General features: G+C 44.6%; 1 protein-coding gene across 1 annotated transcript in view; it reads left to right on the forward strand.

Annotated features, from left to right (window-relative positions):
* Nucleotides 1-12,724: 12,724 nt before the first annotated feature.
* ANOS1 (anosmin 1) overlaps nt 12,725-13,620 on the forward strand; it is a 191,359-nt gene continuing 190,463 nt past the window's right edge. Inside the window, exon 1 of the mRNA XM_060087089.1 lies at nt 12,725-12,922. Coding sequence (XP_059943072.1) covers nt 12,725-12,922 — 198 coding nt within the window. The remainder of the gene's footprint in view (nt 12,923-13,620) is intronic.

A 13,620-nucleotide genomic window follows, 5' to 3' on the forward strand; every position in this document is an offset into this window, starting at 1 on the left:
AACTTTAAAATAACTTTTAGAATAATTGTGGTTTGGATTTAAACATTTTAGTTTTGGGTTGGATTATTAGTTTATTTACTTTCCTTTTAACTAAGTTTATGCTACTGTGCAAGTGTTGTGTTTTTGTTTTTCTTTCTCTTCAATGCCCTAGACTTTTCCAGAGTTACTTATGAGGTTAGAAATAGAAGCAGACTTTCATGTATTAGGATTCTCCAGAGAAACAGAACCGATAGAAGATAGGTAGGTAGGTAGATAAACAGATAGACAAACAGATGATAGATAAATAATTAGATACATGGATAACAGATAACTAGATGATACTGTAGATAGACAGATAGATAGACAAATATGCTAGATAAATAGAGATAGCTAGCTAGGCAGATAGATAGATAGATAGAAGAGATAGAGACTTATTATAGGAATTGGCTCATGTGGTTATGGAGTCCAAGAAGCCCCACCATCTGTCAGCTGCTATCTGGAAAACCAGGAAGGTCCATGGTGCAATTAGGTCTCAGTACCAAGACCTGAGAACTGTGGGGCAGATGACGTAGGTCCTGGTTTGAATCTGAAAGCCCAAGAACCAGGAATGTGGATGTGTGTGAGCAGAAGCAGAAGAAGAAGCAGAGAGAGAGAAAAGGGCCCTTCCCCTGCCCTTTTGTTCTGATCAGGCCCTCGGTGGATTGGATGGTGGCCACCTGCACTGGTGAGGGCCATCTTTGTTCAGTCTACTGATTCATACGCTAATATCTTCCAAAGACACCCTCTCAGGCACACCCCGAAATAACATTTTGCCAGCCATCTGGGCGTCGCTTAGCCTAGTCAAATCAACACGTGAAATTAACCATCGCAGTTCCTTTATCATATTAATAAATGGTTTCCCACTAACATGAAAAGGATCGTGTTTGAAGAGAGTCTTTCCTAAAACTCACTCAAGTAATCAAAAAGGTAGATAAGTCTAACAAACATGGAGAAAACAATTCAGTAATATCATAGTAACAGAAAACCCTCAGATGGCTCATAGAAGGATTTAGTTTAGGTTAGGTTGTATCTGATATAGATACAATTAGGAACATATCTTTTCCTAATATTACATTACTTGAGACCTTCCCCAGATTACAGGTCTGGGTTTTCCAGACATCACCAACCCATGAGTCTAGGGAAGGCTTTATTACAGTAGGAACTATTTTCCTGGCTTGTGATGGTCTTTAATCCTTGTAGCTCTTCCCTTTTACATATACCCATAATTGCTCCCCATGTGACCTCATTCAGCCCGTGGTTTTGAGTATCATCGGTATGACGATGAGCCTTAAAATTTTCTGTTAGGAGAGTGAAGAGGTGAGAAACAAGGTGTCCCCTATCAGTGGGCAGACAGGAGGTGCACAGGAGACCATGCCATGGGCGGTGGTTGTTTAAACCCTGCAGTTCTCATAGTCTCCCAGTGAGTCAGTTCCCTGTCTTGTACTTTTTACCTTCTCATTTTTCTCACAGTCACGTATTGTCTTCCTAGGGACACAAAACAGTTCTACACCGTCTGGAGCTATTGCATTCTCAAGGTCAACATTCTTCAGTCATTTGAACGCTACCTTTTTGTTCCTTATTACTCCCAAGAATAACTTTCGACTACTAAGACTTATTCTTCTCTGGCTTTGTACTCAGAAAAAACAAGAATTGCTTTTTGACTCATTCTTTCAACAAGAATACATTTAATACTGCTCTAGAAGACCTGGGCCCTGAATTGCGGCTTAAATAAACATGTAGTATCTGGTAGTTAATTTTACTTCATTATATATATGTATATATGTATATATTTAAATTTATTTATTTATTTATGGCTGCATTGGATTTTTTTTTTTTTTTTTTTTTTTGCGGTATGCGGGCCTCTCACTGTTGTGGCCTCCCCCGTTGCGGAGCACAGGCTCCGGACGCGCAGGCTCCGGACGCGCAGGCTCAGCGGCCATGGCTCACGGGCCCAGCCGCTCCGCGGCATATGGGATCCTCCCAGACCGGGGCACGAACCCGTATCCCCTGCATCAGCAGGCGGACTCTCAACCACTTGCGCCACCAGGGAGGCCCGGCTGCATTGGATTTTTATTGCTGTGCGTGCAAGCGGGGGCTACTCTTCGTTGCGGTGCGCAGGCTTCTCACTGCGGTGGCTTCTCTTGCTGTGAAGCACAGGCTCTAGGCACGCAGGCTTCAGTAGTTGTGGCACGTGGGCTCAGTAGTTGTGGCTCGCGGGCTCTAAAGCACAGGCTCAGTAGTTGTGGCACATGGGCTTAGCTGCTCTGTGGCATGTGGGATCTTCCTGGACCAGAGCTCGAACCTGTGTCCCCTGCATCAGCAGGCGGATTCTCAACCACTGCGCCACCAGGGAAGTCCCTCATTATATTTTAAAATTAAATTTCAGGAACATGGAGTTGGATGAATTATAATTCCTGGTCCAGACATTTCCACCATTTTCTAGATATGGCACCTTTTACGTGTTCAAGTAGCTATTTAATTAGTTATTGTTAAGAGTGTAATGGACACGAGAAAATCCCATTACCAACAACAAAAGCCAGGTCTTTCACAATCAACCAACCCTCTTGCTTTCTTCACCATAACCCTGCAATCTAGGTCAACTATCCCTTTTTCTTTCTTTTTAATGTAGATTTATTGCATATGTATGCTTACTAATTAATTTGATTCTACTTACCTTTAAGTTTATGAAAAGGATATCCTGCCATACTAATCTCTTGGCAGTTTTTTTCACTGCCAAGTTGTTTTCAGTTTTTAAGGTTGATCTTTAACATGTACATCTCAGTAATTAATTTATTTTGATAGCTGTATACGACTTCATTATGTGTATGCATCTGCTCTTCCACTGATAGACATTTTGTTGGTTTCAAGGTCTTGCTAATTTGAGCTGTGCTATTATAAAACTTGCTTGTCTGTGGTTTTTGCAATACACATGCAATAGCTTCTCTTGGGTTGCCCAGGAGTGTAATTGAGTGATCATCAGCTGTGTGAGTGGTTGGTTGTTTACAGGTGATGTCTGGCCCTTTTCCCGAGTCATTGCATCAATTTACAGCCCCACCAGCAATGAATAAAAGCTTCTGTGGAGCCACCTACTCTCTGAGACGTAGCATGGTCGGACTTACAGTTGTAGCCGAGAGAAAGGGTGTAAAATCACATGTGCTCTGGTCTCATTTTAGATATTTTTTCCCCTGATCATCAATGATGCCAAACATCCCTTCATCTGTCTTTTAGAAATATGTGTTTCCTCATCTGCCTGTGCTTGTTCATAACTGTTGCTTATTTTTCTTTTGGTCTGTTTGTGCTATTTTTATTGATTTGTAGGAATTCACTCCCTGGTCTTCATTCTAATATTTTGTCAGTGGTGAAAATATTTTTCTTCCACTTTGTAATGAGTCTCTTTTCTTTCTTTAAGATGTTCTTGATGAACACTATGTCTTAATTTTTAATAGAACTGAATATATCTTTTTTTAAAATAGTGAATGCATTGTGTGTTTTATTTAAGAAATGCTTTTCTAGTCTGTAGTTCTGGATTTATCTTTGATCTAACCTCTGATTTGTCCTCTCATGTCAGATGATGGTTTGAGGACTTCCTCACTTTCCCGGGCCTAATTCAGGTTTTGCTGGAGGGTAAAGCTGAAGCTTTGAGCTGGAAGCTCTCTCACCTGGGACCGAGCTTCTGGCCCCAGTTCCACGTCTCTGACTCTGGGGGCAAACGTTGTTGCTGCATCCCAGCCCTTTGCCGCCCCCTGCAGGCAGCTGTAACTAGAGTTGCTGCATTAAATCAGCCAAATTGCATGCTGGGAAGCAGAGAGAAGGGTGTGGCCTGATGAATTTCCATTTGTTTCAGGTCTCAATAATTTCAGATAATTCTTATGCGGTTCCTGAATCCCCACCTCCTACTTTCAGAACCTCCCATAGTTACGGGGATAAACTATTCCTGCATCAAACATGCTGAATTCAGAAACAGCATGCTCCGTGAAAAAAAGCCAGAGACAACACTTCATACTGTCGTTTATATGACGTTGTGGAAAAGAGAGAAATGGAAGGACAGAAATCAGATCACTGGGAGCAAGGGCAGGAAATGGATACAACAGGGCACAAGAGAACGAACTATTCGTGGTGCTGGGAATATTCTGTATCACAGTCACATCGGTCGTCACACAACTGCACACTTTGTTAAGGCAAATTACGTCTTAACAATCCAATTGCTCATTTAAAATTTACAAATTGTATTTTATATAAGTTAATTCTGTTTTTAGTAGATTTACCTCCATAAAGCTGACGAAAAAGTCAAGAGTTTACTGAGGAAAAAAAATGTATAATTTAACTCCCCAACGATCAAATTTTATGCAGCAGGCACCTAAAGAGGTGTGTTTAAGATCAGGTAGAGTGTTTGACCAGGTGTAGAAAAACGGCTCTGGTGTTCACATCTGCTGTGCGAGTTCTTTTTTGGATAACATCCGAGGTTTGACCGCTTGTCTTGGATACTCTGGAGAGGCAGGTGGTCGTTGTACCTGGGTATTTGCTTCTCTCTTTCGTCTGTCATCATTTATATATCGTCAAATAAGCTGTTTGGAGAAATCCTTTTAGAAAGTGGACTTGGTTTTCATGTTCGGAAGCTAATGTTCATTTCAGAAGTCATTTGAAAATCATCTTTACCTTTCCATTAGTGGGAACTGACTCCTTGCTCTAACACAGTGGTTCTCAGCTGGGAGTCATTGAGGAGACACGGTGCTATCGGGAGACAATTTTGTTAGATATGATTGTGTGGGGATGGGGTGTGGATGCTACTGACATCTAGTGGGTGGAAGCCAGATCAGCTTCCCATGGTAGAGGAAGCTCCCCACGGCAAATTATCCCCAAATGTCAGTAGCGCTGAGGTTGGAAACCCTGGTATAAAATTTATACTAAAGGAGTAGTTAAAAAACAAAAACAAAACGTACATTATAAATCCGTTGGTAAATACTGTGAATGCTGTATGTACCTTGCCTAGTTTGGGCACTTATTATCAACTGAAGGCCTGTACCTAATCTTTTCCAAGTATTACTTCAGAATAATCCTGGGAGGTAGTTTCTGTTACGATCTCTGTTTTGCAATGGGAAGATACGGGAACGCAGGGAAGGGAAGGAATTTGCCTGGGTGGCACATCCCTCGTTGCTCCTGTTGAGATTTTAACACCAGGTTGGTTCCGAACTGATATTTTTCACCCCTTCTGGTCTTCAAACTACATCATTTCTCACAATCCCTTAGCATCTGAAGAGGCACGTATGAAGTCACAACTTTATAATTTTTACAGTCACAGCTATCATTTCAGTTCATTATTTGGCAGGGAGGGAAAAATCTCTAGGGTAAAAAGTCTTTGATATGAAATTAACATTGATTAACACTGAACATGTGCACCTAATTCTCTGAAAACAGGAAGGGGCTTAGATCACGTTCATTTCTTTCATTGTTTGTAATGCCACGGAGCAGTAATGCACTTAGTGAGATCCTGCTAATGTGACAGAGTGAGCCAGATCTCGGTGATCCGAGACTCCGCTCACCTCCTCTTACTCTGCATCAGTGACCCAGGTACACGTCTGCCGGTATGGTTTCTCTCAACTGAACACTTTTCCTAGCACGGTCCTCACATATGAAGAACAGTATGAATATCAATATGTCGAACATACATTTCTCCAGGATGACTGTGGTCTGTAATCATCCAAAAGGGTAGCTACTAATTATTTGCAGGAGAAGAAAAAGAAACGGATTCAGAGTTCTTTTTGAGCTGAGAAGTTGTTGCATTGTCACCAAGGACCTTCTCTACATGGTGCAACATCCAGAAGGACTGTAAGAAAAATGTTCCCACTAGGAATCCCACTTAAACACTAGGGGAACCCCATTTACCATCTTTGATATCCAATTCTTGTCCACCTGTGTCCCAGAGAAGCACAGATTGCTAAGAAAACAGAGCACACAGAGCAAAGCAGGCTTGGCATTCCTTGTCTCGAACTCAACGTCAACCTTTTGTGTGAGCCTGTGAAGAGGGGTGGGCAGGAGAAGGTCCAGAATCAAGTGTGTGGAGAGAGGAGGGAAGGGAATGACCTTTGATTTCTGATTCCTGGAAGCACCCAAAGGCAATCAAAGGGCAGAATAGCCTCCAGCTGGTTCCTGTTAGCCACTATAGAAAATCCTGGAAGTAAACCAAAACGTTTTTGTTTTTTGTTTTGTTTTGGTGCTAGGGGACACTTTTTTTTTAGCCCCTGCAGATTCAGAAGAGAAAAATATTAATTCCGACCTTAGTTACATTCATCAGTCTATTTCCCTTGGTCCCAGGGTATCACAGTGCTTCCCTCAAATTCTTCAACGTGTTTATCTTAATCTCTTGACTGTTGGTTCATCTTGTGTAAAGTGGCCAGTGAGCGATGATGAAAGGCAGTTTCTGGGTCTTCCTTCTGTTTGCTAACACTGAAGATAAAGGCTGTCAACTTTATTTGCTTTAGTTTCCCCTTGTGTTGAATTTTATTCACCTAAGTCTCATATTTTAGGAAATCTTAACAAGCAAGCAACGCGTGAGCTGCAAAGGTGTTTGGAAAAGGAGCTACTTCAAATACAATTCACGCACAGGCTGCCTTTGTCATGTAGTTTTGTAGTGAATAGTTTGAGAAGTGCTTAAAAGCTGGGAAAAAATTCATTTGAAGACAGCTGTGCTCGTTTCCCTAGTTTAGTTCAGTGGGACCGTAGTTAAAGAGGAAAGCTTTGCTGTGTTGAAGTCCACAGTGGAATTAGTCTAGTTGCTATTAATTGACAACGTCGCATGATTATCCCAGTCAGATTTAGGCCTTAAAGTTGACGTCCTCAAATTAGCTTATCAGAGGATCCTGTCGACGGCCGTCATGTTTTATTTAGGTGGCCAGCATGTGGCGCTGTTTCCTGCTAAAAGTTGCCTTTTTCATTTTCAGAAACTTCTCCGAATCAATGGTATTTACATGGCTCAGTGGAAATTTCCATGGGCTGAACAACATCAAAGAACAGCCCCACTTCAGTCTTTCAACAGAATAGAGCTTCAGTTTTCTGAGGAGCACCTGTGTAGGTTTCTTTTCATGTTTAGGAATGAAAATCCGAATAAAAGTCTGATTATGTGAGCTTCATTTTAAAAAGCCAAAAAAGTCTCATTTTACAAAATTTTAAATATGAATTTTACTGCACAATTTATCATTCATTTCCCATGAAAAGCAGGCCCTTCAGAAGTGAGAAATGAGGTTTTTAGTTAAAGTTATCTCATTTAAGATTTGGGATAAAATTATATAATTTACATTTCTTTTAACTTGCTTATGCTGCTCAAAATGTATGTTTGGGGGCAAACTGGTCATATTTTGGTCATGTCAAGAACCTGAAATACACAAGTTACTTTTTATATTTTAGTGTCCAGCATTTGGCTGTTACATAGTATTTCTTTTATGGCTTTTTATATGTTTTTCAGTATCTACAGCTTGTCTATAAAATCAAAGGTGAGAACCCTGACTCTTTCTGGTTGCTCACTGTTGTGTTGCTAACATTAAAACTTGTGTAAAATCAGTTAATTGCCTGGTCTTTGGGACAAGTGTTCAATTCTACTGACATTGAACATTCTTTGAAACCATGGGGTTTTAAAAACCCAGTGTTCCTTGCATGGGCAGCAGCTGTTATGCTCAATAAGACACTAAAATCAACAAAAGCCCTCAAATAAGCTACAGTTAAAATTTTCTGGGGCTGGGAGGGTAAAAGCATTTACATTTGAACATCACCATCACCATACAATTGATCCCTGAAACATAAACATGCACACACTCCTATACATTTTTTTAGTAAGCATTTAAATTTTAGTAATTATTGCAGGAACAGAATAAAACTTTAGTGATGACTTAATCTAGAACAGGCTCTTAGCATGACTGCAGAACAGGCACCAAACAACTTTAACACTAACTGATGGATTGATGGTGACTTTGGGGGAGGGAAGGGAAAAAGGGCAAGGAGACAAATTCTTGAAGCGTAGTAGTAGCTTGAAATTGGGATATCTGACAATTTGTATATTTTGCAGAAAAAAGTTTAAAATTTTCATTAAAATATCCTTCAGCACGCAAAAGTAACAGCAAACACATTTCTGATACTTGTTAGTAATAGCTTAGTAAACATCGAGGTAATTAAAAATAATACCTTTAAACCTGTGTATATACTGCAACTGAATGTTTATAATCTTGCTGAGGAGGAACATGTCTTGTAAACTACAATTATCTCCAAATAGGATATTTACATTGCAAGATGAAAAAAGCAAGCAGATAATTGGAAATGGATATGCGTGTCCTCTTCCAAAAAGCTGAGTGTATATTCAGTGACCCAATGCAAAAAGCTGTAATTTTCGTTTGTAAATGATTAAATTTGCCATCAGGGAACAGATTGGTACAGCGCCACAGAGGTCCACCCCATTCTTACCTGAAATCATATTACAAAGGATACAAATCTGATATTTAGACATGCAGTTCTTAACTGCATCCGAGCTCCCCATTTCACGCTTTTTTTTCTTTTTTCTTTTTTTAAGAGCTCTCTCTATGTTCCCTGGATCATGCAGTTCAAAGCTGAGCAGACAAGAGTTAAGTCTGGAGGAGGGGGAAAGCCCAGTTGAAGAAGAGATCTGGAAGAGTCTGGCTACCAAATTCTGACAACTCCGCATGCAGATGTAGAGGTGAGTATGGGGCCAAGGCTCTAGCATGGCTCACTTCTTGTTTTTTCTCAAGATGTTAATTTTTAATTTTTAAAAATTAATTTTAATTTCTCTGGATGTTAACTGCAGTTTCTGAGAGAAGATGCATGTTATTGCATCATCCAATGAAAGCAATTAAAAGGAAACTGGGCCCCATATGTGAGTTCCCTGCCCTCACGTCACTGTCCCCTATAACCCATAACCAATGACCATGGACCACACTAGGTTGAAAACTCATAAATGCCATCGAATTAAAGTATTGGTCTTCTCCAGTTTTACAGCAAGCTCTCAATTTGCTTTTCCAAGAGGGGAATGTCAGAGAAAGATTGTGCTTGCTTCCTTCACAGTTTAGTCTTATTGAATGCAGCTGAAAAGCCTTTAAAAAGACAAGCCGCTGGCCCCCAAAATGAGTCTAAGAGTGTCTTGGCTAAATGTTTTGGAAAAAATATATCAATATGATTATTAAGAAGTAGATAGGTATGTCCAATCTATATCAACACACATACCTAAAAAAGGTACTTTAAACAAAATGCAGTCATAGATGCTACTGAAATCAAAGCTTCCACTCCATTTTAAATGGGGCACAGGTTTTCTAAATCAGTTCTCTCTCAAACCTGTCCGTGGCTCACTTGCTCTGGGATCAGGTGTTGTTTCGAAGCTGAGATTCCAGGGCTGCCTTACCTCAGATATGCTTACTTAGAATCTCTGCACGTGGCGTCTTGGAGTGCACCTTTAGCAAACCTCTCAGGGGCCTCTTATTCTCTGCTTAAGAAAAAAAAAAAAAGTATAAAAAGGAGAAGAAACTGATAACCTAAATCAATTGCAAGGAAGAGCATAGCTAACTTTTTGGAAACTGGGAATGGGGGCCTTGTTTTGTGTTTCTTCTGTAACCTGACTGAGATGGACCACACATTCTGGTCCAACTGTGTTCATATACATAGAGATAAGAGTTAATTAAGGCCCTTTTCTACTCTCTTTCATAGGTGGGTGTTTTGTCTGTTTAAGTCCCACTGAAGTCAATATGAGGTTCATTTCTTCTCCACATTCAGACCGTGAGGTCCAACTTGGCTTTGAGGAAAGACATACTAAGCGCTTTCTTACTAAGGCACCTGGACGAGTCTCACCCATTCATTTACCTGTCATTCCTTCCACACCTACTTCTGGTTCCCCTCTCATGTGGTTGGCCTTCAGGATCGTAGGGTATGGCTTACCCAGTCATGTCAAAAGTTAGGGAGTCTCTGTGCCAATTCAAAGGGTGAGCTGTGTAATAGATTGCGCATATGTGAGCAGAATAAAATAGTAGATTTTGACTGTTATTCTGACTTTACCAAAATGCTTTCCTTTTTAAAGTTACTTTAAACTGCAATTCAAATAAATAACATGAAAAAAGCCAGCATAATCACAGAAGATGTCTGTGATAATTCTAAAAGAAGAAAGCAATATAACCGCAAGTATTATTTTAACATATGCATAATAAAGCAGCCCTATATGTTTAATCCTAAGCTTTTTGTGCAACTCACTAGATGTTCTTTTGTGGCTTATCATAAAATGCATTTATTCATGGAAATGAATATATTATGTAACCCATATAAGCAGAACACACGTCGCTTTTTAAAAAAATACAGTGATTCCTTTGAACATTTAAAAGCTGTTTTAAAAGCTCAGCATGCTTGTCCTTGTGACTTCACTTTCTAGAATATAAATTTCACGATATAACATGCAGAGTTATAAATCAAAGATACCATAAGAAAATATAGGCATGCATAATATCCTTGCCTTCATGAAGACCAGGTATTTGCTTAACTTTAAAACTCAAACCCTGTGGGAAGGATCCACTGCAGCTTTTGGAAATGTTTGTAGTAATTCCTGAATGAAACCGATAACATTCAGAAGACAATCCCGGTATTTAGGTGCTTCTCCTCCGTTAGTTGACCTAAGGCTCAATGCACCTTCCTGCTTGGGGTCACCACGGTGAGCTTCTTTGCGCTTAGTCAATACTGAGTATGTTTAACATTCTTTAAGAATATTTCCATCCACAGTTCTGAGCATCTTTTAAACAAACTTATGAGTTCATGTGAGCTCATGTCTAAATTTTTTATGTTTCCGGCTCACGTGTAGCACTGTAATGCTAAAACCTACAGGTGCCGCCGGCTCTGTAATTCGTGGGACCTAGGGCGAAATGAGAATTCGGAGGACGGTGTTGAAAATGAACGTCAGGGTTGTGACAGAAGAGCATTACACAAGGTATGGATCCTTCTGAGGTCACACACCCATCAGGCCAGCTCTGCCTACAGAACCTTTTGAACAAAACAACTCTGGTTTTTAAAACTCATTGGGAAACACGCTAAGCAATTAATTTTATTGGCCTTGCTGATTTAAACTCTATGAAGAAATATATGTGTAAGATGATGTAAAAGAAACATGGGTATAATAGGATAACTGCAGATGCTTGTCTTTACCATTGAACAGGAAGATCTCAAAATCTCAGAGTGGAAAATCTGCAGAATTTTAGGGGGACAGGACTGGAGGTTGGAAAAAGCCACGGGCTCTATGGGAAGAAGACTCCAGCTTTGCGCGGTATCTTCGAGCAGGTTGCGTGCATCTAGACGCTCCAGCTACGCTTAGTGGCGTATTTAGGGAGATAGTGCGTTTTGGAATGTGTGAGTGCAATTCTGTATGAGAATGTGGCAGTGCCAGTTCCTGGGAGTATCAGTCAGTTGTCCCGCATCCGAATGCGTGTGCGTGAGTCTTTTGGACTCTGCTGCGTTACATAAATATCCCCAAGTTTGGAGCACAGACTTCCTCACATCCCAGCCCCTCTGTAGGCTCTCCTACCGGCAGGGGGCTGGAGCACAGTCACTTCCCAGTGGAGCTCAGGGCAGTCCAGAGCTTTGTTAGGGGTGGTGTGGCGTAGATGCTGCTGCGTCTCTTCCTCTGGTGGGGCCCTAGCTGGGGCTGGAGAACGCGCGTGGTGAAGGAGCATTGGAAGAGAGTACAAGAGGGGACGGGGCAGCAATTTTGCTGCTGAAAAGGCCCAATCAGAAGACTTGGGGCAAAGACCAGGAGAAGAGTGTAGGAAAGGTTTGTGTTGAATTAGTCACTCAGGCTGGGCGGGTGGTGCTTCCTAGAACAACAGACACCTGAGGAAACTAGCGGTGTGGGTCTCTGTAATAAATGCTCCCAGCTGCGCGCTCAGATCGGTTTCCACGGGACAATAGGAAGGAGGGAAGGAAAGGCCTGGAGGAAGGTCTGAAATGGAGGGAGGAAGAAGAGAGGGAACGAGGGAGGGAGGGAGGGAGGAGGAGGAGGGTCGTGTCGGTCAAACGTCCCCGCCTGGCCTCTGTCTCGCCGTATGACACCCACCACGGTCCTGTCACTTGGCTCCTTCCCACTCCTCGGGAAAAGGGAAATTCAGACAAGCGAAAGCGTGAGCGGAGCTGAGCGCGGGGTAGGAACCGGGGAGAAAGCCCACAGCGTAGGGGCGCTCCGCCCTTCCTTAGCCTGTTCCCATGCCCTTGTGGGTGCCGAGGCCCTGCTGCCCGAGACAGCGCCTCACATCCAGGCCCGGGCTTGCTCGCACCTGACGTTCACCTGGACGGCGGGGGGAGGTGGGGCAGGAAGGAGCGCAAGCGGACCGTGGGGGAAGCTGCGTGGGAGCGGACCACCTGGAGAGGGGCGCGCGGCGGCGCTCGGCCGGCCTCCCACTGCGCCGGCGCTCGCGGCTCGCTGCCCCTCAGACCTGCCCACGGCCCTCCGCCCGCCCCCCGTCACTCACTTCCCTTCCAGCCAATGGCGCGGCCGCCTGTCACCCTCGCCCCACCCCTGGAGGCAGAGCGGGGAGGGCCTTGGCGGGGAGGGCGCGGAGCCGGGGTTGAATGATTGAACTTTCCAGCGGAGTTGCGGCGGCCGCGAGGTTCCCGGCAGTGCGGCCCCGGCGCGGAGCTGGGAGCCTCGGCCAGCGCCCGGCGCCCGCGCCCCCGACCCGCAGCCATGGTGCCCGGGGCGCCCCTGACCCTCTGCCTCTGGCTGGCGGCCTCCGGGGGTTGCCTGGCGGCCGGCTCCGGCGCGACGGCCGCCCGGCGGCTGGACGAGTCGCTGTCGGCCGGGAGCGTCCAGCGCGCCCGCTGCGCCTCCAGGTGCCTCAGCCTGCAGATCACGCGCATCTCCGCCTTCTTCCAGCACTCCCAGGTACGAACCGCCGCCCGCCCGGGTCCTCCCCGGCGCTGCGGGCCGCGGCGGGTGCGCACGGGGCGCGCGCCTCCCAGCCTCGCCGCCCAAACTTCTCGCCCAGCTCAGCCGGCAGATCCGGCTTCCCCTCCGCGTGGATTTTACAGTCTGGGTGCGCGAACCTTCTTTTCCAGCCCCCTCCCTGCCCCCGAAAGGAAGAAGAAGCCTGCGGCGTCTTTACCTAACTCCCTTCTTCCGAGGGGGAGACGAAAGGCGGTTTCTCGGGGAAGGGAGAGCCGTTTTGTGGCTTCCAAGGGTGGGAGTGTGGGTTTGTTAGTTGCCCGGGACTTCCGCGCGGGACTGCGGGCTGCTGACCAGTCCCGCAAACTCCTGGGCGCTCCGGGCCCTCGGCGCGGCGGGCACAGCGAGCGAGGCCGGGAGGCGCGCACCGCTGCGCCCGGGGACCCGCGCGACGAGCCCCGGCCCCGCAGGTGCCGGCGGGCGGACACTTTTGTCTCTTTCGAGCTTTGCTTTCCCCCTCGGCGGGCCGAGAGCTCGCGGCCCACCCTTCGAGCCCCGGGCGGGGCACTTGGGCCAAGCCGTGCGTTCCAGCGCGTTTGTGTTGGGGCCCGGGGAGGCGGTGGTGATGGTAGCTGTGCGCGCCCCAGTTCGGAGCCCCAGAGCTTCCAGGTCTCGCCAGCGAATGGCGTGGGGAGTAA

Source organism: Mesoplodon densirostris, chromosome X (assembly GCF_025265405.1).
Source record: "Mesoplodon densirostris isolate mMesDen1 chromosome X, mMesDen1 primary haplotype, whole genome shotgun sequence".
NCBI lineage: Eukaryota > Metazoa > Chordata > Mammalia > Artiodactyla > Ziphiidae > Mesoplodon > Mesoplodon densirostris.